The 27052-nt window shown below is 42.0% G+C and overlaps 1 protein-coding gene across 2 annotated transcripts in view; it reads right to left on the bottom strand.

The window, feature by feature from the left end:
- The window catches only part of col24a1 (collagen type XXIV alpha 1 chain), a 187719-nt gene extending 161998 nt beyond the window's left edge, over positions 1 to 25721 (bottom strand). For both annotated transcript variants that reach the window (XM_079740272.1, XM_079740273.1), the window contains exons 1-3: positions 25373 to 25721; positions 10715 to 10785; positions 6393 to 7756 (exon numbers count right to left, since the gene is read on the bottom strand). In XM_079740272.1, the coding sequence (XP_079596398.1) occupies positions 6393 to 7756; positions 10715 to 10785; positions 25373 to 25428 (1491 nt within the window). In that variant the 5' untranslated portion in view covers positions 25429 to 25721. The remainder of the gene's footprint in view (positions 1 to 6392; positions 7757 to 10714; positions 10786 to 25372) is intronic.
- Between the last annotated feature and the right edge of the window lie 1331 nt (positions 25722 to 27052).

Below are 27052 nucleotides of genomic sequence, written 5' to 3'. Positions count from 1 at the left end.
ACTTTCAGAAATAAGACATGCTGCATTTTCAGTTTTATAACTGATTGTCGGAAGTTACGGATGGTGTCTGGAGATGATGTGGGGTACTTATTGTTTACTGTTTACATCTTAGATTACACAGTTCAGGCTGTTGCAGCAAGCTCAGGAGAGAGACTGTATGACACTAGGTGGTACAAACGGAAACATGCACAATAAAAAAAGAATTGCCTTCTGCATTTTTATTTTTTCCCTGAGCTGGGCACCAGGCCAAATTTTGTCATGTTCAAACATGACAGTAGCAATATGGATAGGAAAAGCCACTCGCAGCGTTGGAGGCAATGTTTCTTAGAAGGACCTTTATGAACCTATGCTGTCGGATACATGTAGCAGCATGCAAATAACGCTGGGTTGTTGGGGATAACTTTATGTATTTGAAAGGCAAGTTAAAAACTTGCCTTTCAAATACTACAATACTAAAAACTACAATATTAAGTTTGGCAAACTTAATAAATAAAGTTTTGTTTTCTGAAATTTGATGGATTAACATTGTAAGAGCTGACCTTTAACACAGCTCAATAAGTACTGCCTTCAGGAAACATCTCAGGCCTTACGTCTGTGATAGACAGTACATCAAGATTCCCCAAGTGCTGGTTTTAACAGACACGGCCCCCTGATGGCCTAAACTGGAAACATATTGTCTAATTTTGTGGCAGTGATAACCAATATGACATTTTACAAGCAAGCAGTAGGAAAGGGAATGGACAGAAAATACATACATACATACATACATACATACATACATACATACAGTGGGGCAAAAAAGTATTTAGTCAGCCACCAATTGTGCAAGTTCTCCCACTTAAAAAGACGAGAGAGGTCTGTAATTTTCATCATAGGTAAACCTCAGCTATGAGAGACAAAATGAAAAAAAAAATCCAGAAAATCACATTGTCCGATTTTTTAGGAATTTATTTGCAAATTATGGTGGAAAATAAGTATTTGGTCACCTACAAACCAGCAAGATTTCTGGCTGTCACAGACCTGTAACTTCTTCTTTAAGAGGCTCCTCTGTCCTCCACTCATTTCCTGTATTAATGGCCCCTGTTTGAACTCCTTATCAGTATAAAAGACACCTGTCTACAACCTCAAACAGTCACACTCCAAACTCCACTATGGCCAAGACCAAAGAGCTGTCAAAGGACACCAGAATCACAATTGTAGACCTGCACCAGGCTGGGAAGTCTGAATCTTCAATAGGTAAGCAGCTTGGTGTGAAGAAATCAACTGTGGGAGCAATTATTAGGAAATGGAATACATACAAGACCACTGATAATCTCCCTCGATCTGGGGCTCCACGCAAGATCTCACCCTGTGGGGTCAAAATGATCACAAGAACGGTGAACAAAAATCCCAGAACCACACGGGGGGAACTAGTGAATGACCTCCAGAGAGCTGGGACCAAAGTAACAAAGGCTACCATCACTAACACACTACGCCGCCAGGGACTCAAATCCTGCAGTGCCAGACGTGTCCCCCTGCTAAAGCCAGTGCATGTCCGGGCCCGTTTGAAGTTTGCTAGAGAGCATTTGGATGATCCAGAACAGGATTGGGAGAATGTCATATGGTCAGATGAAACCAAAATATAACTTTTTGGTAAAAACTCAACTCGTCGTGTTTGGAGGAGAAAGAATGCTGAGTTGCATCCAAAGAACACCATACCTACAGTGAAGCATGGGGGTGGAAAGATCATGCTTTGGGGCTGTTTTTCTGCCAAGGGACCAGGACGTCTGATCCGTGTGACGGAAAGAATGAATGGGGCCATGTATCGTGAGATTTTGAGTGAAAACCTCCTTCCATCAGCAAGGGCACTGAAGATGAAACGTGGCTGGGTCTTTCAGCATGACAATGACCCCAAACACATCGCCCGGGCAACGAAGGAGCGGCTTCGTAAGAAGCATTTCAAGGTCCTGGAGTGGCCTAGCCAGTCTCCAGATCTCAACCCCATAGAAAATCTTTGGAGGGAGTTGAAAGTCCGTGTTGCCCAGCGAAGGCCAAAAAACATCACTGCTCTAGAGGAGATCTGCATGGAGGAATGGGCCAAAATACCAGCAGCAGTGTGTGAAAACCTTGTAAAGACTTACAGAAAACGTTTGACCTCTGTCATTGCCAACAAAGGGCATGTAACAAAGTATTGAGATGACCTTTTGTTATTGACCAAATACTTATTTTCCACCATAATTTGCAAATAAATTCTTTAAAAATCAGACTGTGATTTTCTAGATTTTTTTTTTTTCATTTTGTCTCTCATAGCTGAGGTATACCTATGATGAAAATTACAGGCCTCTCTCATCTTTTTAAGTGGGAGAACTTGCACAATTGGTGGCTTACTAAATACTTTTTTGCCCCACTGTACGTACGTACATACATACATACATACATACATACATACATACATACATACATACATACATACATACATACATACATACATACATACATACATACTGTGGCGACCACGGGTGTGGGCGCCATGTTCCGGAGCCGCGGGGGATTCTGGGAGTTGGGGTAGTCAGTTGACAAAGGGGGTTTTGTTGATTTGTTCTGTTGTTGGGGCTAATGGGTTCGGGATGTTGTGTGTTAATTGTGTGTTGTTCCATTGTTGTGTGATGTGTAGTGTGATCGGGACCATTAGTGAGAGTGTTGTGTGTGTTGGTCAGGTGTCCCGTGTTTCTGTTACGTTCGGGTCGTTAATAAAGGCAGTCCGTAGTCGTGCGGTGTATGGGGCACGGAACTGCATAATTGTTCAACCTGGGCTCCCGTCTCGTCCTTCCCGTGCTGCTCGCCACAATACATACATACATACATACATACATACATACATACATACATACATACATACATACATACATACATACATACATACATACATACATACATACATACATACATACATACACACACACACACACACACACACACACACACACACACACACACACACACACACACACACACACACACACACACACACACACACACACACACACATACATATGCGGCTGGAGAAAATGTACAGCGAAGCAGCAGCCTTCCGCCGTGAGATCCTGTCCTTAGCGGAGAAAGTTGCCGTAACCACCGATGTTTGGAAAGCGTTGATTACGGAGTCGTGCGTGACCGTGACTTTTTCACCGACTGGGTTGTGCAGAGTGCGATCTTTCCAGACCCGCACAAAACCAGTGAGGCTCACTGCGGGAAACATGACTTCGTTTATTTAAAAACGAAAATATCTGTTTTAGTGTGTGTATGTTCAACTACATAGCTTTATATCTTAAACAAATTCCGTTGCAAAGAGGGGGCACGCAGGATCAATATCCTAATTAAAAAGAGTTAGTCGGCCAACGCTGACAGATTTTGCAGATTGTAAATTGACATGAGATATTTTAAACGTTCACAACCCTGCTCTGTGATATTTTATTTATCATAATTTCTATTAACTTGTGCGTGGCGCACACACATGTGGTCATGCATGGTAACAGTTTTTTCCTCTGCTTGCTCATCAGATGCGGCGGATTTCAAAAGTGTCATGCAACAACAACAATCAGTTCTATACATTGCGTCTTTCTTCTGTTTGGCGCACATGGCTAATTTGCACACTCGCACAGGACTGCTTGCCAAAAAAATATAACATAGCCTATTTGTGAATCTAAATAAATAGATTTGCAAATGAAAGAAAATCCATTTTCAATACGTTTTACAATTTAAGCTCACCATGTCCAGTATTCAGAATTCAAAACATTTATTCCGTACAGATTCCGGCCGGCGTCCGGCCGGTTTAGCCCTTTTACCGCGCCATTCTAGGGCCGTATTATGGCCTTCTTGGCTTTCCATATTTATGGCCTTCTTGGCTTTCCATAGCCCGCGGCCGGGCTGCGGAGCCCGCAAGGACGATTGACTTAATCTATAAATGAAGTCCCTCAATCTTAATTGGTTTAACACCATGACCAACATTCTGAAACACACATTAACATCCACATTTGCCTCAAACAATGTTAGGCTTACAGCCCATGTAAATAGTTGTGAAATAATGTTCTTGTTGTTCTTTTGTTTTTTTACTCTGACCATTCTGTTTTATATTGTGGAAAGGATGTTAGTGAATGATTCAGAGCATGATGCATTTTAAACTGCATCACTTTTGGTTTTGTGTTATTTTTTTAAAAACAATTGTAGCTGAAAATAAACAGCCAAATTACAACCAATAGCTTCAGTCATTGAGGGCAAAAATAGGCCCAGATTTTGTTTTTTAGTTTTACAAATCAAGAGTAGGCCTGATTTGACTAATTGGCTTTGCATCCTTTCCTTCTGTCCTTGTAGTTTCAAAGTACAGCTTTCAAAGTACAATGCTCCCACTGGTGGATTTGTATCAATTCACATAATTATCCCTCCCTACTATTTTGTAGTTCACCAAAACAACAAGAAACAACTTGAGTCCCACATACTTATGCCACCATACGCCACTAACACTGCAAGCAGGCCAACGGCAACCCAGCAAGCATTCCTTCCTCCCTCACTTTAAAAACCACCAGCCGTCACTGATGTATATGTATATATCATCCAATAAGAAAGATGCTCTTTGCTACCACAAGACTAACATCTTATACGTCAAACCATACAGACAATAACTTCATTTCTTCAGAACTCTAAATGTATGCTACATTCAACTTTAAAACACTAAATTTGATCTAAAAAAAAAACGTTATTATCTCTTACTCTTATCATTATTGCATTACATAAATATCACTGCTGCAACTAATCATCATGTAAACTAAAGAATATCTCCAACCTATAAAATCATAATAATACCAAGCCTAATGCAACAACAACAACATTTTTTTGTGGAACAGTCAGGGAGAGCAAACACAGAGGAGAAGAGGGACCTACTGTGAGAGAAACATCTGCTTGTTCCGCCGAAACACTCCCACACAGACATACATGGAAAAAGTGAGCGCATAACCCGCCTGGGCCACAACAGCAGGTCCCCAAAATGCTCATGAAACAAAATGATAACATTCACATTCTGCTGGAGGGCTAAGAGGTGAGGCGGGGGTCAAATCTCCTCCAATTGAGCCTGGTTGAGATAGTTGATAATATTCTGGTGGAGGTTTGAAGTATTGAGCCCTCTTCCCCCTTCTAGTTTTACTCAGACGGATGCAGTTCATGACCTCTGTGCCCACATGCATATTATCAGTAAAGTGATCTACCTGCTGAAAATCCCAGAGTGCAATTGCCTTTCCAGGGGAGAGGAGTTGCATTTGGTGGGAGATGACTTAAGCCCACACTTCCATCCTTTCCTTTGAAGCTGGTCAACTCAGGTGCATCCTACTAAACAGATGCTGAGTCAAACTTGATCTCACTTCTTCCACCCCTAATTGCGCGATGAGGAAGTCTAGCGTCCAGAACTTGACTCATTATTTTATTGTAGCATGCAGTGCTCTGGCGACTGCACTAAGAAGAAATCTTGCCCCTACAAACATAATGTGAAATATTAACCCTGAGGGAAGAGGGAAAACTGCGTTTGAAAATCATGTTGAGGATCTTACAACAAAGTGGCTGTTCTGCTGTCATTTCACTGATGAATAGTCAACCCATACAAACAACAGGCCGACATGCCATCTATCTAATCTTGTCATGTGACAGAGCCATAAGGAAGGGCCTCATACCCAGGTTATGCGTCAGACCAGTTTCTCTAGCCATAAACACAGTGGATGATATTAAATACAGGTTCTCAGGAAGAAAAAACAGATGACATGCTGCAACAACTAAGCTGTGGCCTCAAAGTCAAGGTTTTCTGGGTACTTCAATGCTGAGGTATTGCCCTGTAAACTCTGTGGATCCAATTCACACACTACATTCACACTTCAAATTGGACAGACACAAATGAGTTACATCTGACTTTCATGCAGCCACAATAATCTCATGATGATCTCAGACTCTAAGAGTGGCAGGTAAGCTTCTTTGAGCTTTAGAAACCCAAATTGTTTCATGGAGCTGAAATAATTGTTTTTTTCAACCTAGTCATACCCACTAATAGAACAGAAGAAATGTACTGGTGTTATTTTTATTTTTTTTATGCTATTTTATCTACGTGTTGTTTCCTGAAAAAAGAAAAGTGCTTGGACACTCCATCATATCTTCATCAACACAACCCCTGCCTTATTGTGTATATGTGTGAAATGAAGCCAATGTGTGCAATGACGCCTAATAGAAATGTTTCATAGCATGCTTGTAGCAACATGTAGCCACACATTTACTTTATTCCCTTGCATTGTAATGCTATTGCTTGATTATTCTTGTTCATGCAGGGTGATGCACAGACTTGACTTGACACAGTAATCCCCATTCATAAGTGCACCAACCTTTGGACCTCGATCTCCTTTTAGGCCAAGGAATCCTTCATAGTCGTAGAAGAAGTCAGGTTCATCATATCCATAGTTGTAGCCTTCTGCGCCCACGTTGTCGTAGCTAGCATCCACACCATGCTCCTCAGAGGAATCCAGCTGGTTGTTGCGATATAGGGTGGTTCTGTTGGCTCTATGCTGCACCTTCAGGTTTTCGTCAGTGAGCCAATCAATTGGGATTTGGACCCCGCTGGAGGTGGCGGTGTTCGAGGACGTGGTGGCACCTGGATTGTGAGGCCTCCTGGGGCTACCATCCCCCTCGGTGTTGTTCTCAAAGAGCACTACATTTCTCTGGGGCTGTCTTGTGCCTTGAAATGGCATGCTGGTGGAAGCAGGTGAAGATATAGTCCTCAGTGTGAGGTCCAAGCCTTCCAGCATGTTTTTGGTGGCCAATAGTGTCCGGGTCTGATGGTGGACAGAAGGTGTAGATGTGTGGACGAGGGAATCCCCCAGATGCAGGTAAGTCAGCTCCCCAAGATGAGGTTGGACTGATGGTCTAAGGGCTGAATACTGAGTGTGGTAACTGAATAAAGACGGTTGTTCAGAGACTGCTTTGGCATTAGGGGTGCGATCGGCATGGCTTGATCTTGCCTCAGGAGAGGAGGATTCAATGGAAGGTTTGAAAGGGGGGTTGTTTGCCTCAGAATTTACGCTGGCGGAGGACGGGGACGATCGGAAAGTGTCAGCCAGCCGGCAGTGTTTTCTAAGGTAATTACAGTAGTGTGTGGCAGCCTGGGCATATGGGTAGATATCCAGCTGGCAGATGCGGCCCTGGAATGGTGCTGCCTTGGAGTTCATTCTTCCCAGTGTGAGCAGACCTCCGGGGCTTCCAAGAAACTGCGGCCTGCCGAGGGTCTGCTCCCACTGGTACACTGCCCCGCAGTTTGCATGGAAAGACACGGAGCGCTTGCGGATGCCCAGGGCAAACGAGTGCTGGTGGCCGTCCTGCCAGTCATACGTGAAATGGACAGAGGCCTTGTGGGCCGTGTACACCACTATTCTGTGAGGCAGCAGCTTGATGCCAAAGCGCACCCTGTCCTGGTCATCCTTAACGCTGAGAAGGAAAGCATTGTTTGCTCGCCAGGAGCATAGGCTAACCACCACCGAGAAGTCGTTACTGATTTCTGGGGAGAAAAGGCTAGCCGGGGCCTCATAGAGGGAGTTTGAGTCCAGCAGGACCCCGACTCCTGGGGGCAGGTGGTTCTGTGGTGAGGGAAAAGTGGCATAGATGGAGAAGGAGGAGGAGGGTGAGTTGGTGGCTTCGTAGGGAGGATCTCTGCTACTTGGGGCTATGAGCCCCAGGCGATAGAGGACATCGACTCCTGAGGAGGAGAGAGACAGAAGAGTATTTATTTCAAACAATATAATGACAGTGGTTGAAGTAGAAATGAGGGCTACAACCTCTAATGGACAATTTAAATTACAATTAAATGAAAACATAGCCCAATCTTAAAAGCTGCATTCAGATATACCTTTTAATTGGTTTCTATATTTGAAAATGTATTTAAGCCCAACAGCTTGATGCCTCAATATACTGCTTTTATGACAGATAAGCCTGCAGTGAGCTAGGCTCACTCTTAGTGACATATATCCATGGAAACGGACATCTCAAGAGAAATATTTTAAGAAGAAACTAATGCCTCATTTGTTGCACTATAGATGCATGGTATCAATGATTAGCTGGTATACCCTCACAATTGAACACCATAGACATTAGTGTTTTTGTAAAGAGGAAGACAGAGTGCAGCAGAGAGAGAAAGCTGGAACCCAGATGAGAAGAAGGGGACAAGAACTGGTCAGCGAAATACTGGATCACAGGAACCGTACAGTCCCTAAGATTCAGAAGACGCAATCAATTGCTTCCGAGTTCTTTGAGTCAACTGATTTAGAAGGCATGTCAAGTGTGCTGACACTGTGAGATTGTAGCTCTTAAACTATTATAAGAAACATGGAGGTTTTTGCATGATGAGAAAGCTAATGTCTAGTCCAGGAAAAAGTTGAGGAAAATTCCCCTAAACATAGGTTGATATCTACATCAACATTTGATGGATCAGAAGGATTAATTATTAATTAACTATTAATTATTAAATCTACAGTTGAAGAATAAACTGATGTTGTTGACGTCTACAACCTGTGACTCTTGCCAGAGATTACTTACATTGCGGTTCCACCAGTCACAATGTGATGTTATTGTTATGTGACTGCCAGTGTTTCAATTGTAGGCCACAAGGGCTGACCCTGGTTAGAGTACTCCCCTTCTATCTGGCAAATTTGGGATTGAAGGTGGTTCTGCGGATGTAGTTCTTTCATCGTCTTTTCATTCGTTTTTTTTATATAGCGCGTAAAGGAGTCGTTTTTAGCACAGTTGAGGTCTATCAGGGGGCTGATAGACCAATGCTTTGCCTGGGGTAACATCAGCATGGCTTCCAATCAACCTGTCTTGAGCGTGAAGACGTGCTGCACTACCTTTGAATGTACATTCCTTCTCCCCTCCCTTATGATGGATTGATCCAGCCTTGATCAAATCATAAACGGTATAGAAGCCACCTGGATAGAAAGATCAATTGTGTGTCCATTCGTGTGTTTATGTGTGTGTTTGCATGAGGCTAGACTTAAGGCAGGAAGCTAACAGACAATGTTGCACCAAACAAATGATGGAAAAGGCTTTGCCGAACTGGAAACCTGTTTTTAGCATGATGCAAATGGGTGTTCGCCATGGGGATTTCGGTGGCACAGGGATATGACACTCCAAAAAAAAAAAACAGCACTCATCATCATACATCAAATAAAAGATAGGGCAGACACAGGGAGGTATAATATTTCTCTGTGCCTTTAATCTGACAAATTTCCTCTCCAAAGAGGGAAGGCAAGTAAAGGCAAAGACGAAATAGAGAAAGAAACCCCAATGCGTTTGTTTGACTATGGTTTGAACTTGAAGAGATATATCAAACCATAGTCAAACATTGAAATTAAGTTAAGAAGTTACAATGACAACTGATCTGGTTTCTACATCCTGGATACCCTGGCACACAACCTAGTATATATATATTTATAACATACTATATATATTTATAACATGCTTTAATGTTTATAATATATATTTATTAATATGGGTGTGTAAATGTATGCTTATGTGTACACAGGCCCACCTCTATTTTTGCAGAGGTGATTTTACTCTGTTTGTGTAATACTGGCTGGTGGGAGGCGGGGTGGAGGGGAGATTAGCTTTGGGTAGCATTGTTGGAGTGTGCATGGGTGCGTAAGTGTGTGTGTCCTTGTGCTTATATGTTTGGTATTATGTTTAGCATTGACTTTTTATAACGTTTGTATTGTTTGTCATTATTTGTAAGGACCCACTCGAAAATGAGATGGTAAGTCTCAAGGGGCTATCCTTGAAATAAATAAATGAATAAAGAATATACACTTTCTCCTTCACCCTTTGTGTGATTGATTAGTGCACATTTACATGTCCATTTCAACTGTACACCACAGCCCTCCCATGACTTATGGTGGTTAAGAGCCATGCCCAGAGACAGGAGGGGAGGGGCCTCTACTGCAACCTGACTACCTATTAGAAGCAAGAAAAGACATGTTCAGTAGAAGTTGCTTTTTCTTTGGTCTTGTGAAGGAGGAACCACCGTGTTTGTCTGCAATGCTTTCCTGTAACAGACATGAGTTCAGTCTAAATCGTCCTCTCCTGGAAGTACAAAATGTTTCACCAAAATACAGAAGTGTTTCTTGATAAATGGATGGATTCAATTTTTTGCCTTAACAATGCAAAGATATTCGTTTTGGTCATAAGACTGATTTCAGCTGATTTGTCTTTTACTTGATGTAGAAAGTATGTTTTACATTGCGTTTGGCTGCTGTGCTGCAGCAGTATTTTCTCACCAAGAAACCCCGTACAGCCACAAAATTCTGGAAGTAATTCTCAGTTTCCAGCAATATAGACTACTGCGTATCATTACTCATCTGTGCTTCTTGACGGCAGAAGGAATGTTTTTTATGTTTGTTTTTTTATGTGTTCCAATCCCTCAGTTCTTTAACTAGATGTTTAGGCCAAGATTAATGCATTAAACACATCGCTGCTGGGTTCCCAGGTTGATAAGAGTAAAGGGCAAAAGTCAGAGGTAAATTGGAGGATATGGGATCAGGAAGGGTAGGTCAAAAAATAAAAATAAAATCTTGACATGTTGATCGATCTCTTTATGCCCTTTCCTGCCAACAGCTGACACAGATAAAAAAAAACATTCTTAATATGAGGAGGGTTCGGCTGTTACCTTTTGTACGGTAGTCTTCTTCTGCAGACAGCACTGCTACGCATTCTGACAGGAGCAGGAGGAAGCTCCACCTAAAGGAGCGTACACACACACACACACACACACACACACACACACACACACTTGTTAGTTCAGGAGGATACAAGGTATGACATTTGTTCCCCAATATAGACATATGAGCACATGTTCTTTATTATTGCCTCATTCAGTATCATGAACTACTTTCATATCATGAATATTTCACAGGAACATTTGACTGCTTTGTTAAACTCATCACAATGTGCACTAATTTATGGTACAGTACAATTATAATAATCTGGTGTAAATCAAACAGCATGTTTGATTTGTTTCAAGGGAATGTAAGGCTCATATATTCTTCTTGTCATGAGTAAAACATTTAGGACAATGGCTTGGGTCAATAATAAGGGGCTGGACGGTAGGACAATGAGCCAACTGAGTTTTAAATGACTCGATTATTTGAATTGCTTTCTCTACTGTTCCATGGACATCACTCCCTGTAGTACACACAAACAGCTAACCTGAACAGAATGTGTCCATTGTAGCTTAGATTACATTTCGGATATCTTGAAGTCAAACTTAAGTATTGATGACCCATAGGAACTGTAGACGTGACAGCAAATCAATGCTAGCTGGGAGCCACAGCAATCAGCACAGCCATCAGATCCCACATGAGGAAGAAGACACCACAGGGCCTGACCATTTAAACATATGCAGAAGGCGAAAACTGAAAACCCACCAAGCGTGGTTTATTTTAGGAAGACCTGTGTCCATGGGGTCTTGATGAAGTCTAAATTAGAAAAGCGAAAAAATAACAGTTAATGTACGGAAAAGTATAAACAAAAGCTTGAAAAGTGAAACTTAGCAAGTGTATGTTAATCTTAATTATCCTATTAACAGTTCATCACTCCCACTTCCGATGTCCCAGGAGCAACAGAAACAAATTTGGTAATGGTGTAACTAGCCATACTGAACAAAACCAATTAGACCATCACTGGCCGAGGGATAGTTTATCCATCATCTTTGATTTTCAGAAAAATCTGTATTTCAGTATTCAGAATTCAATGTTTTGAATTCTGAATACTGGACATGGTGATCTTAAATTGTAAAACGTATCGAAAATAGATTTTTTTTCATTTGCAAATCTATTTATTCAGATTCACAAATAGGCTATGTATGTTCTTTGTTTGGCAAGCGGAGCCAGCCAGTCCTGTGCGAGTGTGCAAATTAGCCATGTGCGTAAAACAGAAGAAAGACGCAATGTATAGAACTGATTGTTGTGCACAGGTAGCCTTGGAGTTGGAGTAGTTGGAGTGATTGTGTGATTGTGCGAGAGAGAGCGCACCTGCCGTGGTGATGTTTGTCTTGTTGTGGGCTTTGTGTATGTGTTCAATGATGTATCTGTCTGATCGTATTAGCTGTAGATGGATGGTTAAATAATGTCACAAGATCGGTCAAACTGTAGGCTCTCATTTGCAAGTGCACTGTTAGTTAGAACATTTAGTTCGGTGTTGCGCAACAATCTGGCGATGAGGACATCCCCGAATATTGACGGGTATTTCGCACACTGCCATCTCAATATATAGCCTAACATATAAAAATATAACACTGTACTAGACACAAATGTATTTTCCACTAGCTAGTGGTGGTCAATACATTGTAGTGTATAATACTGCAGAGAAACTATTAAAGTCAACACAGCTTTATGTTACGGCGTAACTCGACAATGCATTATTTTAGTCTGGCATTTCTCTTCACTGATTGGTTAGAAAGCTTTCAAACTTAGTGGTCAAGTAAAAAAGAGGGAGGGGCTCGTTTTGCATACCTAATAGCCGCGGCTATAAGGTATGCAAAAACGGCTAATCGTCCGCGGCTAAATGTGGCTGAGCCGCGGCTAAATGCGTCTAGGCCGCGGCTTAGAGCTTTAAACCGGCCGGCGTCCGGCCGGTTTAGCCCTTTTACCGCGCCATTCTAGGGCCGTATTATGGCCTTCTTGGCTTTCCATACAGCCGTTCCGCGGCGCTTACGAAAATCAGGCTTTACACAGCCTAAACCGCTTGCACGCTTTTGATGAAACTTACTACAGCTGTAGAGGCTGACTCAAGATTAACAGAGCGCAATTATTACACTGATTGCCCAAAGATGGCGCTATAGCAATAGTCCAAAAATGCAAACTTTGAACAAACATATCTCGTAACCGCTTTGACTTAGAGTCATGAAACTTTGTCCACACATGCATATCCTCATGGTGAACAAATATGCCTCAAGAATGACTATTACTTTATTTGGATAGGTTTGCGACTATCTTGAACTTGGTTAAAAACACTAAATTCCATAAGGATCCTAGGTTTTTTCACTTAGACAAAAATCCTTTAGCACTTTACAGCTATAGACCAATGTCTTCAATCTGACAAGTGAAGTCTGTACAATAAATATTGAAGCACCCAGAAGCCATTGACTTCTAAAAAAGGTGTGGGTTTAAAACGCGTAAAGACTAATGCTTATATCAACATCAAAATGGACTCCTATGATCTTGAGTCCAATACAAACGTTGTTCAGAATCAAATTCTGAACAAGATAGACATATTTTCAATTAGGGCGTGGCATCGAAATGGACATGGCCTGTGACTAAAATCCCCACAGTTCATAGACGGAATGTTTGATTTGAGCAGGACCAACTTAGTGGCTGTTGGGCACCAAAGTTCCAACTGCTCAAGTAAAATGAAGTTGATTGACGAAACAAGAGGCTCAAAATCTGAGCCTTTTGATAGGCGATTTGTCAAAATCTTCCAATATTAACTTCATGCCAAAAGACAAGGTTAACTTAAACCAATCATCATCAAACTGGGTGTAGTCAAAGGCACATGGGTCAAGATTAACCTCTACAAATTGTATCCATGTCAGGCTATTGAGAGCGCTATAACAATTAACTGAAAATGCAACCCCTCCAAATTGTACCTAGATCGGGCGATAGGGGGAGCTATATCAATTAACTGAAAATGCAGATTTTGGACGGAAATACTTTCTGACCGTTTTCTTCTACAGTCATGAAATTCTGTAGACTGGGTAGCCCTGCCCATTCTTCCGGCAATTTGAGTTTGCCCTGCACAAGGATCTGGAGAAGAGCGATACATTTCTTTCTGTTTCCGTTTTGCGGGAGCCAATCACCAAGCTGGCTTTTCCCCTAAGCGCGCTATTGGCTGGTTTAACACAATGACGACAGGGAAGCGACGGCAAGCAGCCAATCGCGTACAGAATTAGTTGAACTAGGCCTGTTGATCACGCCTCTTGTGTTGAAGAAAATGACAGCAGCTTCCCCAGAACCAACGTGCATCTACGATTGAGCTTGGTCTGGCAACAGCCAGACTAGAAATCCTGTACACATTTATATCTCCTCATATTGAGCAAATGTTCCTAGGAAACCCAGAACCTGTAACAAAATGGCGGCTGGACGTCCAAATTAGGACGTCCAAACTGGAACGATATACAACGATACATGCGTTGGTGTAGAAAGTAAATTGAGCTGAGTGCAAGAGAGCCCTTATTTTTTTTAGTTTTACTTTAAAGGTCCCATGGCATGCTACTTTATGGATGCTTTAATAGATATTAGTGGGGCCCTAACACAGTATTTGAAGACGTTCCCGAAATTCAGCCGTGGTGCAGAATTACAGCCACTACGAGCCAGTCGCACATTGAGCTTTCCCCAAACGCACCGTTTCGGTGTCTGTAGCTTAAATGCAAATGAGGAGTAGAGAGGCAGGTCAAGGAGGAGGGTGGAACGACGACATGGAGGAGAAAGGCATTGTTGCCCGCAATTTTCTCCCGCCGGAGCCTCGGCAGCGGGCAGCGGGAAGCGGGGCTCAAGCGGGAGACAATGGCGGGCAACAATCCCTTTCTCTTCCATGTCTTGGTTCATGTACTGACGTGTTATGCACCATAACACCAATAGCAGAACGGTTATCCAAATAACAAAGACGTGTACAACACTTGCGTTACAGTCCTGGAGCTCTATATCTAAATAATATCATATAATACATATCATATAATACATATTATCACGGCCAAAAGCTGTGTGCGCCTCCAGACGATATTGTGTATCACAAACGACTGCGTCAGGGTTTTCCGACGTCTCGGGTTCTTTCACTTCCACATCAATCTGAAGTAGACTGAACCGCGCGCTGCCCGCTGCCCGCTGCCGGCTGCCGGCTGCCGGGCGGTGGTGCTTCGGCGGCAGGCAGCGGGGCTCGCCGATAGCTGAGATAACCCCCACTACAGTCTTGTTGTGGAAATACGAAAGACGTCAGAGAACCAACGTGTTATGCGCCATAACACCAACAGCAGAACGGTTATAAAAGTAACAAAGAAGTGTACAACACTTGCGTTACAGCGTGTGTAATCACACACACACACACACACATGTGGCGCTCGCAAGGTCGTAGCTCATTGTCTCATTGCCGGGCCAAATTCTCTGGGGGGGCAAGGCAGAGAAAGGGGAGGTAGCTTGGCCCCTTATGACGACATATGGGGCCACATTGCAAATCAGCGCACTTGAGCTTCCAGTTTTTCCCAAAGGCGAGCAGGATACCTAGTGCTCATTTTACACCGAACCCAAGTTTTAGCCACTGGGGGACCATAGGCAGGCTAGGGGAACTCATATTAATGTAAGATAAAGTGAGATTTTCATGCCATGGGACCTTTAAAGCCTATCTCAACAATTACATTAACCTTTTTAATTATGTAATTATATGAAAGAACGATCACACAGTTGAGAACTCTACTTAGTTAGTTTCAGAAGCTATAATGTAAAGTTTGAGACAAACTATAAATTTGAAAGACAATTTCAGATTTCTACTTTGTTTTTATAATATCAACACTGGTATAATAATAATAATATGAACAAACAAAAACAAACAAACTTTTTAATTAAAGTTAAAGGAACCAACCAATTATAACGATTCAATAGCACCCAAGCCATACCCTGCATGCATGGCAATGCTTCTCAGACAAAAGAATGCACAGTGATTGTAAACAGCTCAAGTTGGTTGGCAGACTCTACAATAGGGGCTTCAAGTTGTGTCCGTTACTAGGATGTGACTTGGGCTGGTTATCTAGTTAGCTATTGTCTGAATTGCTTAGGACTCTACAGACGTGACTTGATCTCTTGGTAGAGAGCCAGGTCCAATGTAAATTGTCAGTTTATTTGGGACAAAATAGTTTAAAACAATCTATTTGAGAGCATCCCCCTTACAATATGACAATCTGATGACTGGTATAATTGCAATATCGCAGTAAAGTACACTCGATGGTATACTTTACCGTCAGTATTGTCACATCAGTGGTGCGGTTAGGAACAGAGTGCAGAGTTTGCCAGCAAGCATCACAGTAACGATGACATTGCTTCAATCAACCATAACGTGTTGATTTACTGTAGATGTTATACATTCACATCTGAACTCTGAGTTTGCATGATCAATTATCACCAACTTCAAACATAACTTGATATACCAGTAAGGTCTCAACGACAAACAATCCAAGCATATGTTACATGATAATAGAGACATGAAATGAGATCCTGATGTTTAGTTTAAAGTTAAAAGACTCCCACAGTCTTACCATCCCACTGTCTACATCAGTGGTTCCCAAACTTTTTGTGCCCAAGGCACACCAAAGGACAAATAAAAATTTCAAGGCACACCTATTGTGCAAAATAGCCTTATAACACGTGTTATCACTAATATCTGTTTATCTGTTAAGTTTATAATTATTTACTAATGCCAAATAAGATGTGACAAAGACAACTATTCTACTCATGAAATATTTATTAACAAAATACTTCACAAAAATATTTAAACTTTATCAAATTGGGCTTAATCAAACACACCCATTTCACCAGACAGGTGAGGCAAAGGAAACAGAAATTCAGCAGAGAACTGTCCATGAGAAAGCTGCATGGTCCTGAATCTGACCCACAAATTATAACTAACATTTAGAATCAGGCTTTTTTTGTAAATATTCTGCCTACTAACAAATCAGTGGGACACATGTGCCTGTCGGGGCGCACAGATTTTTTTAATCCTTGGTGGCACGGAGGAGATGGCCACTCGCAAGTCCTGCTCAACAGAGAGCTGTGACCTGGTCTTGTTCTTCATGTAAACAAGAGTGGAGAACGCCAACTCACACAGGTAGGTGGTGGGGAAATGAAGAAGTTGGTCGATAGCGTGGTGGGAGATGGTTGGATATTCTGAGGCACAAACCAAGCATAACTGATCGAGTGTGAGCTCACTAAATTTCAGTTTCAGCGTGCGGTCCGCACGGAGCTCTGCGCTCTCCTCTCTCTCCTTCATAGTGAGCTTCTCGCTTGACTCGGACTCCTGGTTGAATGGGTCTCGGATCCAGTCATTGTCCTCGATGTCCGCCACACGTGGAAAATAGCGCTCAAACCTCTCTTTTAAGGTCTGAAGGTGTTCGGCATATATAGCGCGCTCACTGGCTGCCTGTGGCGCAGCTGATGCCAGCGGGAACATGTTCATGGAGCCCTGTTCCAAAGCCTCGCGCCACAGGGTCAGTTTGCCCATAAAGCCCCGAATCTTGTCTGTGGATAATAAAATGTTTTCATTCCTGCCCTGAAGCTTGGCGTTTAACTCGTTGAGATGCACAAATATGTCTGCAAGGTAAGCCAGCCTGGCGCACCAGCTCTCATCCGCGAGCCTGTCCTTATGTGGGACAGCGTGTTCACGTGAAAATTCCAAAAGCTCTTCCCGAAGCTCGTAAAAACGGGATAAGACTTTCCCCCGAGACAACCATCGTACCTCTGTGTGGAGGATCAGGCTTTGGTGGTCGGCTCCCATCTCAGCGCACAGCTGGGAGAAAAGGCGAGATTTCAGGGGCCTTGATTTGATGTAATTCACCATCTGCACAGCCTGATTCAGCACCTCAGTCAACTCCGGGGGCATGGTTTTGGCAACTAATGCCTCTCGGTGCAAAATGCAGTGGTTGGTCACTATCTGTGGATTTTGTGCTTTTACCTTTGCAATAAAGCCTCTCACTCTCCCCGTCATGCATGCCGCACCATCCGTGCACAGACTGACAGACATACTCCAGCACAGATTGTTTTCTTTTAAGTAGTTATCAGTTATCTTGAATATTTCTTCTCCCGTTGTATGGCTTGCCATTTCTTTACAGAAGAAAAAAGTCTCTTTAATAGAGTCACCGTCAACATACCTGACGTTTGCCAGGAGCTGGGCAGCCCCACTCTATGTCGGTCGATTCATCTATTTGAAGAGAAAATCTGCCGCTCGCCTGCAGTTTCTCTGTTAAATGTTGTTCAATGTCTTCTGACATGTCATCTATTCTTCTTTTGATTGTGTTATCAGATGCCGGCACCTTGGATAGCTCATTTGCGGCATCTGGACCCAGCATGACACCTGCAATTATTTTGGAAGCAGGGAGGATGAGTGTCTCCGCTATTGTGTGAGGCTTCTTTTGCTTTGCAATAAGCTCCGCTAGCATGTTAGCACGCTAGCCTCCATTGCCTTTTCAGACACTTTCACACAATCCAACAAACGGTCTTGCTGCCTCTGGTTCAGATCCCGCGCTCTTTTGAAATAGGCCAGGATTCTCTCAGCGTGGAAGGGATGTTTGGTTTCCAAGTGCCTCTTCAGCTTGCTTGGAACCATATTAGCATTAGCTAACTTCTCCCGACTGAGGACGCACTCCGGCTGAGGAATGTTGACATCTCCGGTCCAACTGAACCCATAAGACAGGTAACTTTCATGATACTGTCGGCTGACAGTTTTTTTCCTCTTTTCTTTCGGTGGGTTGTCGGACTCGGCAGTCTCTGCACTGGTGGTTGGTGGTTTGCTCCGCACGAGAAAGCGCTCCATTTTCCCTCTTGTTTATGTTTTAATGTTGTGTTGACCTACTGCCTTTGATGTGTCACAGTCTAAATTAAATTCCCACCTGCGCAACTGCGCGAACAGCGAAATGTGGGATCCTCTTTGAGGATTTTTCAAATAGTTTTTAGATAAAGAGTTTGCCTCTGTATTATGGAATGAGTGCATTCAAAGTAGTATATAGTAAATTAAAATAATTATTTTTGTCTAGTTGTATACTATATTGCAGTAGGCTATGGTTGTCACAAAATCCCACGGCACACTTGGACTTGCCTCACGGCACACCAGTGTGCCGCGGCACACAGTTTGGGAACCACTGGTCTACATACCTGGTAACCCCACCCCTAGGTGGCACTGTCTCTACCATGTACACTGTGCAGAACGATGCAACGTACTGTAAACTTTACTCAAGAAAGAGAATGTATATGAGACGGTGACATAATACAGTGTACGGTCAGGTGTATAGCTGCAAATAGGAATACAATTATTAAAGTATTGCAGTCACAAAATGAGAAAGAGCCATCTGGTAGGCCAATGAAGTCATTGCCTAAAGTAAAAGAGTGTGGCATGAGTGGAAAATGACTGATTTCTTGCTTCCCTTGACTAATTAAACAGGCTACTATAGCTTAAGAGTCCTATTTATCACTGCAGTTACATCTTAATCTGAGGCGATTGGAATGGCAGGTAACATTGGTGTGGGAAAAAAAGAACGGGTTCTGCATCATTAGGTGTAGTTGGGCGAGGGCTTGTGTTAGTCTTGCACTTGAAAGATGAGCCGGGAGTGATTTTGTGAAACAATATCTGCAAGAGCCATGGCAGGGCTGCCATGTTTGTTTGAGAGAGAATGAGGGAGCAAGAGAGAGAGAGAGAGATCAGTATCAACACAGGCCGTGTCACCTGTTCCACATCAAGAACCTGGTGCAACATTGCACAGCTGGGAACATCTTTTTCCCCGCAGCAAATAAAAAGAATGGGTTGGAGAGGATTAGATGTGGACTCAAATTATAAAAAGGGCTGAATACAAAACAAATCATACCCTCCTGTAGTTCTAAGTGAGTCACCCTTATGCTGATTCATGCTGCCTGTCGAGGGCTATGGCAGCCAGAAAGCCTAGGGAACTCTGTAATACTGACTTCTAGCTAATATTTGAAATGGGAACATGTTAAATACATTAACTTTTTCAAGAAAGAAAATTTTAGAGAGGTTGTGACATAATCCCTTCTATTGTAGTGTTCATGCTACTCAACTTAAATTTGCAGTGGAATACTAATATTTAGAATCAGAGAAAATTTGGTCAGGTGGTTTTGGAAAACATTTTGACTGATTTAGACTGAACAACTTGGGATGTATGGAGCCAGTATCCTGCCATAATTCAAACCTGAAAAAAAAAGTTTCAAAGGCTTGTAAGTCTGGGTTTGAAAACTCAACACCTTGTAAAAAGGTTTTGCAACACTGAAAAAAGAGATTATAGCCTGAAAAAAAAATTAAAACATCTGCAAACATGATTTTGTGTTCTATTTTATCTTCTTCATCATTTTCACCAACACATTTTCAAAGTTTCAAAAATGTCACCAGCGCATTTGCAGAGTTTCAAATCTGGCACTGTTCTAACAGTGTATTTCATTGTTTCCCGGTTTTGAAACCTTGTAAATGGGATTCTGCAAACAGGTGTTCATACATTGAGAAATAAGTTTTGAAAGGTTGAATATTTATTTTTATTTTTTTTACACCATTGCTATGTACTTTTTCAGAACTGACTTTTCAGCACTGACTTTTCAGAGATTTGACCACACAGGCGCAAGCTTTGAGTCACGTGATTATTGGCAGTGTTCTGTCGCGCATTCGTTTTGAAACTCCCTGACAGTCAAAGGTCTGAAATCGTTGATCTGCAAAAAGGAAAAATAAAAACGTTCCTGGGAGCGGGACCATTTGGCTCTAAACCTATTGGTTGCTCTCTGCTGACGTACATTCCAATCACGTGTGCCGTTGACCGGGCTGTGCGTGATTGACAGTGCTCTGCCGATGACAAGAATAACAAGCGACCTGCGCGGTTGATTTTGTTTTCGATTTTCTGGAACCATGGCTGGGTACGGAAACCGTAAAGGGACACCGGGGAATATAAATAAAAAAATAACGTTTCTCGTGAGCACGACAAAGTAACTGGTGAGCACGAGAAAGTGAGTCTGCTTATAGGTCGGAATATGGTTGGAATGAAGCGGCCACCGATTCTTGACAGGCTGGGTACTTGATTCTTACACACAACCGGACTCGTTCATTACTTCACTAAACTGACACGCACGCTATCGCTCGCTCGTCCACCCCACACACGCACACACACACACACACACTGCCAGTGATATGCGCACGATAGTTCCCCGTGCTCATGAGATACTTTCTCGTGCTCACGAGAAACGTAAATTTTTTATTTATTTTCCCCGGTGTCCCTTTACGGTTTCCGTACCCAGCCATGGTTCCAGAAAATGGAAAACAAAATCAACCGCGCAGGTCGCTTGTTATTCTTGTCATCGGCAGAGCACTGTCAATCACGCACAGCCCGGTCAACGGCATACGTGATTGGAATGTACGTCATCAGAGAGCAACCAATAGGTTTAGAGCCAAATGGTCCCGCCCCCAGGAACGTTTTTTTTTTTTCTTTTTGCAGATCAACGATGTCAGACCTTTGACTGTCAGGGAGTTTCAAAACGAATGCGCGACAGAACACTGCCAATAATCACGTGACTCAAAGCTTGCGCCTGTGTGGTCAAATCTCTGAAAAGTTAGTGCTGAAAAGTCAGTTCTGAAAAAATACATTGCAATGGTGTAAATTTACACCTTTACAAGTTTTTAAAAATAAATATTCAACCTTTCAAAACTTATTTCTCAATGTATGAACACCTGTTTGCAGAATCCCATTTACAAGGTTTCAAAACCGGGAAAACAATGAAATACACTGTTAGAACAGTGCCAGATTTGAAACTCTGCAAATGCGCTGGTGACATTTTTGAAACTTTGAAAATGTGTTGGTGAAAATGATGAAGAAGATAAAATAGAACACAAAATCATGTTTGCAGATGTTTTAATTTTTTTTTCAGGCTATAATCTCTTTTTTCAGTGTTGCAAAACCTTTTTTACAAGGTGTTGAGTTTTCAAACCCAGACTTACAAGCCTTTGAAACCTTTTTTTTCAGGTTGGAATTATGGCAGGATACTGGCTCCATAGGGATGCACCAACACATTGGCAACGCGTTGAAAGAAAATGTTGATTTTTTTGGTTTGAATTTTTCAGTGAAGAGGGACTGCTGTGCCAAAGTGACAGGAGAGTAAAACTTTCTTCCCAGTCCGAGGGAATGGGTAGGATCACTGAAAGCATGAGAAAGCTCCCCAAACACTGCACTGTTGACTGAGGGAAATACCACTAAGTGGGAAGTGGGTGCTATATCACGACTATAAATAATCACTCTTTCAAAAGATGCTGCTGCTGCAATGAAACTCTAAAAAGTCTCATTTGGCAGTCCATTATTTCCAGTTGCTGCAACAAAATGTAATAAACTGTTTATCCACCAAAACGACCAAATGTACATTGCTTTATGTGGAATCTAAAAAAGCTAAATTAATGTTAATAGACAGGCATTTAATAATGACATGTAACAATCATGTATCTTAGTTTATTTAACTACTGCAAATATTACTGCAGGATGTGGTGTGAATATAATATTTAATATCAAATAAAGTGAACAGGTTTTGCTCTCCAAAACAAAAGCATTGGAATGTGAAACAGTGTAGTGTATGTAGCTGTATTTGAAGCATACATTTAAACAGACTTTGTACAGACATGTTGAAATACAACAAAGAATGGGTCAACCAGACACATAGTATGGCTCTGGAAACCTGGATATAATGTGTTCTACAATTGCATTTTTTGGCTCACTTCTTTCAACCTTTGCAGTCTTTAACATGAATGAATTATTGATCCAGAGCCAATGATCATAGCTTATCATTGGCCATGTTTCAGCTTCAACACCTGCACCTCAGCTTATGACATCTTTATGGAGGAATCCCTCACTATTCCAAACAACCATTAGCCAATTAGCAAGTCAACACTTAAAGTCAACGCTCTCCATTCCTAGTATCAGTCTCATACTTGCTGTGGCTGCAAATGAATGCATACGCGGGCGGGCGGGCGTACCCACCCACGCACGCACGCACACACATACACACAACCTACGGAATTGATTAACTTGTCATAGCAAACAGCATATCAACAATATGTCTGCACAGTTTGTCATAACTCCATCGCAACAACTTCTTTAATTAAGACGAACAAATGCTTAATCCTCCCTCGAACCTATAATCTCCCTACCAACCCATAAAGCACTGTCTAACGGTAAAGACTCTGAAATGGGTGTGTTTTTGTGTCACAAAAATAGTGGAGGGACAGCACATATTGCCTTGTAGCTTGTCTTTTGGACATTCGTTATAAAGAGCCCAACCAGTCACTTGGCTTTCCGGCGCTTGGTGGACGTCTGAAACTCACTCACTCACTCACTCACTCACTCACTCACTCACTCACTCACTCACTCACTCACTCACTCACTCACTCACTCACTCACTCACTCACTCACTCACTCACTCACTCACACACACACACACACACACACACACACACACACACACACACACACACACACACACACACACACACACACACACACACACACACACACAGCTGCAGGGAGCCCCAAGGGACAAGAGATCATTGGAGACTAGAGTAAAGATTGACTTAGTCCACACGACAGGGAGTAGACACTGGACTGTGAGTTAACTTAAACTGGCCTTTATTAGTTCGCTTTTTTTTCCCGGTAATGGGGAAAGTAAGGAAGGGATGGAGGAGGGGTGGGGTCGGGGGGCGAGGGGTGTGGAGGGCACTGCAGATGTTAGGAGAGCTTAAAAGACTCCAATACTGCAAACAGACAGCCACAAAACCTCATGCAGACAGTGGTGACAGTGGAGAAAGGCGAGGGCGCAGTCAGTGGAGGTTAAAATGTTATCTGTGTCATGTTGGTGTGTACGTGTCAAAGGCTGGAGGGTAAAACAACATATTAGATCACTCTGTACTTGCCTGTCATCACCACAGCTCCGCCACTTATGGTGTCTTTCCTCAGCACAAGAAATCTGCCACTAAACCAAACCGGTGATACCCTTTTGAATTTTGGTTATTACTTCACCATTGCCCCAAGGGGACAAAACATACTAACTTACGTACCTTGGTGGTTCCTACATTATGTGTATTTAGTTTTTTTCTGTTAACTTAATACACACTTCAAAGACAGTTGCATAATGATATTGCAATAGACATTTGCAATAGACAGTTTGTCCAATGGAAGAAAGGCTGCTATATGTGTGGAAGTGGATTATGCTGCTCTATGGTGGACATCACCCCTTATCTTAAAAACTAAGTCTGAGTCTGGTCAATCTGAATGTAAAAGGAATGATGCGCTCATTACAAACAACACAGCCAGTGTGTCAGTTTGTCACTTCTTTAGTGTAGGCAACAAGATAACTACAAGTATGGACTGTTGGTCACTGATTTCAAGCCTTCATATATCAAAATGTAATACATGGAGAGAGAGAGAGAGAGAGAGAGAGAGAGAGAGAGAGAGAGAGAGAGAGAGAGAGAGAGAGAGAGAGAGAGAAGCTGGCAGTTAGCTCTCAGTCAGTTGTGTGAGAGTAGTAGTACTTAGTCTTTGCAACCACACACAAGCAGACCCATTCCCAGCAATGGAGCAGCACTGTTGAACAGTGGGGGATTGTATGGCCTCTTAGAAAGCCACTTGCTGGGCATGTCATTTAACTAGTGATGCATATACACTAATACTCAGTGAATTCATATAAGCCCACACTTTTTCGTAGCATACGCTCAATTCCACGCAGTGTCCTAGCTTTTGGTTTTCAATGACATAGGTGAAATGCGTTATTTTTTAAAATCTCCCCTGCGGCAAACAGCCACATAATGAAACAAAACAAGTTGTTATGAAAAAAGCATATCTGTGAAATGAGATCAATGAGTTTATGAAATGAGATCAATGAGCTGATAAAGATCCGTAAACCTTCAATAGTAAAAAAAATAAAAAAAACATAAAATAACTCTTTAGACCCTGGTATCAGCAGGTGTCAATAACAGACAACGCTTTAACTAGATATGCCAAAATATATTAGATAGCCTAGATATTGCGCGAAAGTGTAATTATTGTGTCTATGGATAAAAACGTAGTAGCCTAATTACATTTTCTTTTGTTTAATCATACAACATATTAATTATTTCCAGTTCCAATTGACCAAAGCCTACCACGGAAACCGTTTTTGTAATATTATATTAGCCACAAGGAAGAAAAAAACGAACAAAACCACAATAAAAGGAACGCGTTAAACCTGTTAAAGGCAACACGATCTGGTAGGCAACGGAATTGGCTGTGCTGCATGTCGACAGCTATACGCGGTCAAGCCAAGAATCCAGTACATCGTGGTTTGTAGTACTCCATAATACAAACCACGATGCAATGTGTTACTTATTCAAACTCAAACTGGCAAGGTTCAAAACAAAAAGTCATGCTCAGGGAAAAACCGATGCTCAACGATAAAGGTTCTTGTTTTCCACGACAATTTAGTTTGAAGAACGATGTTGAAGGGGTCTCAACTGAAAAGCCGCACACAACGTAATATCTTATCAAAAAGTATATATTTTAACTTACGTTGCTGCCGTGGGAGAAACGTGTCCACTCCTTGTCCTTTGGGCTCCTAAATGCATTTGTATGCATTTGTCCAGGCAGCAGAGTTCTAGGTGAAAACAGAATTCCGCACAAGAGGATCCCGGTTCATGGGCTAACCTTTGAGAACAGCCAAAGGAAGGGTAGCCTGAACGAAAGTTACTGCCAGACCCTCAGAATGTCCTCATTGTATGGTATCCACAAATTTCTTCCACCCTTACTCACGACTTCTCAAGGTTCGTGTGTTTATTTTTTCCCCCCTCTCGAATTATCCACATTGGAAGAGGGAAACAGTTGCATAGAATGATGGATAGCAGTGCGCCTAGATACAAGGTTGGCGTCTTTGTACTTAAATGGGAGGCATGTAGAGATTAGCCTATCTTTCTTTTTTTCTTTCTTCCTATCTGTCACCCAGGATTGTACACGCCTGAAACCGAGTGGTGTTCAAGAACCAAACTTCTACGCGGGTTTGTAATATGCCTTGACTTGCACTGATGCAAGTGGACCCGTATTCACCTTAACAACTCCTTCCAGTTGGTGTTGGATTTCACCAATTATGACATCACGCACATCGGCCGGGCTTCAAGCTGCCCTTAATGGCAAGCCGATTTGACATAAATCCACTAGACCGGCTATGTGTTGCAGATATCTGTAATTTAGTTTCGCCTAGTCAAAAAGAACATTTCGGATATCCGCAACTACATTCTTCCTAACAACAATTGTCATTTCAGATATCCATTCCTCCAAGCAGAAATTACGTCACTTTTGCCATTCATGTCTATGGGGTTCCTCATTACAGATATCTCGAATTCAATTGCAGATATCCACTATGTGAATTACGGATATCTGCAACTAAATTGTAGATATCTGTAATTCCAGTAAAATATATCTACAACGTAATTTTATGGCAAGCCGATTTGACATAAATTCGCTAGACTGGATATGTGTTGCAGATATCTACAATTCAGTTTCGCCTTGTCAGAAATAACATTTCGGATATCCGCAACTACATTCCTCCTATCCACAATTGTCATTTCAGATATCCACAAAGACATTCCTCCTAGCAGAAATGACGTCATTTCTGCCATTCATGTTTATGGGGTTTCTCATTGCAGCTATCTACAATTCAGTTGCGGATATCCACTTTGTGAATTACGGATATCTGCAACTGAATTGTAGATATCTGTAATTCAAGTTTGAGATATCTACAATTTGATTCTGACTAGTCATAATTCCAGTTCAAGATATCTGTAATTCACCTCAATTCAAGATATCTATATTTCCCTTTTCAGATATCTTAAATTAAGATATGACTAGGCAAAATTACGTTGTGAATATCTATGGCAAGCCGAATTGTCATTTATTAACTAAGTTTGACTATCCGGAATTAACAATGTAGATATCAACTTCTTTCTGACTAGTGGTAATTACATTTTGAATAGTTGGAATTTTCATTCAAGATATCTGTAATGTAATTGTGTCTAGTCGAAACGACAGATAGAGATATCTGTAATTGAGTTTTGACTAGGCGAAACTGAATTACAGATATCTGCAATGACGTCACGGAAAAAGACATTCAACTCGTCACACATCTTAAATGACAATTGAAGATATCTGTTATTCAGTTTTTACTAGGCAGAATGAAAGTTAAAGACATCTCAAACG

This window comes from Pollachius pollachius (assembly GCF_949987615.1).
Source record: "Pollachius pollachius genome assembly, chromosome: 7".
NCBI lineage: Eukaryota > Metazoa > Chordata > Actinopteri > Gadiformes > Gadidae > Pollachius > Pollachius pollachius.
Note: the sequence above shows the minus strand (reverse complement) of the source record. Positions and strands in the feature narration are given on the sequence as shown.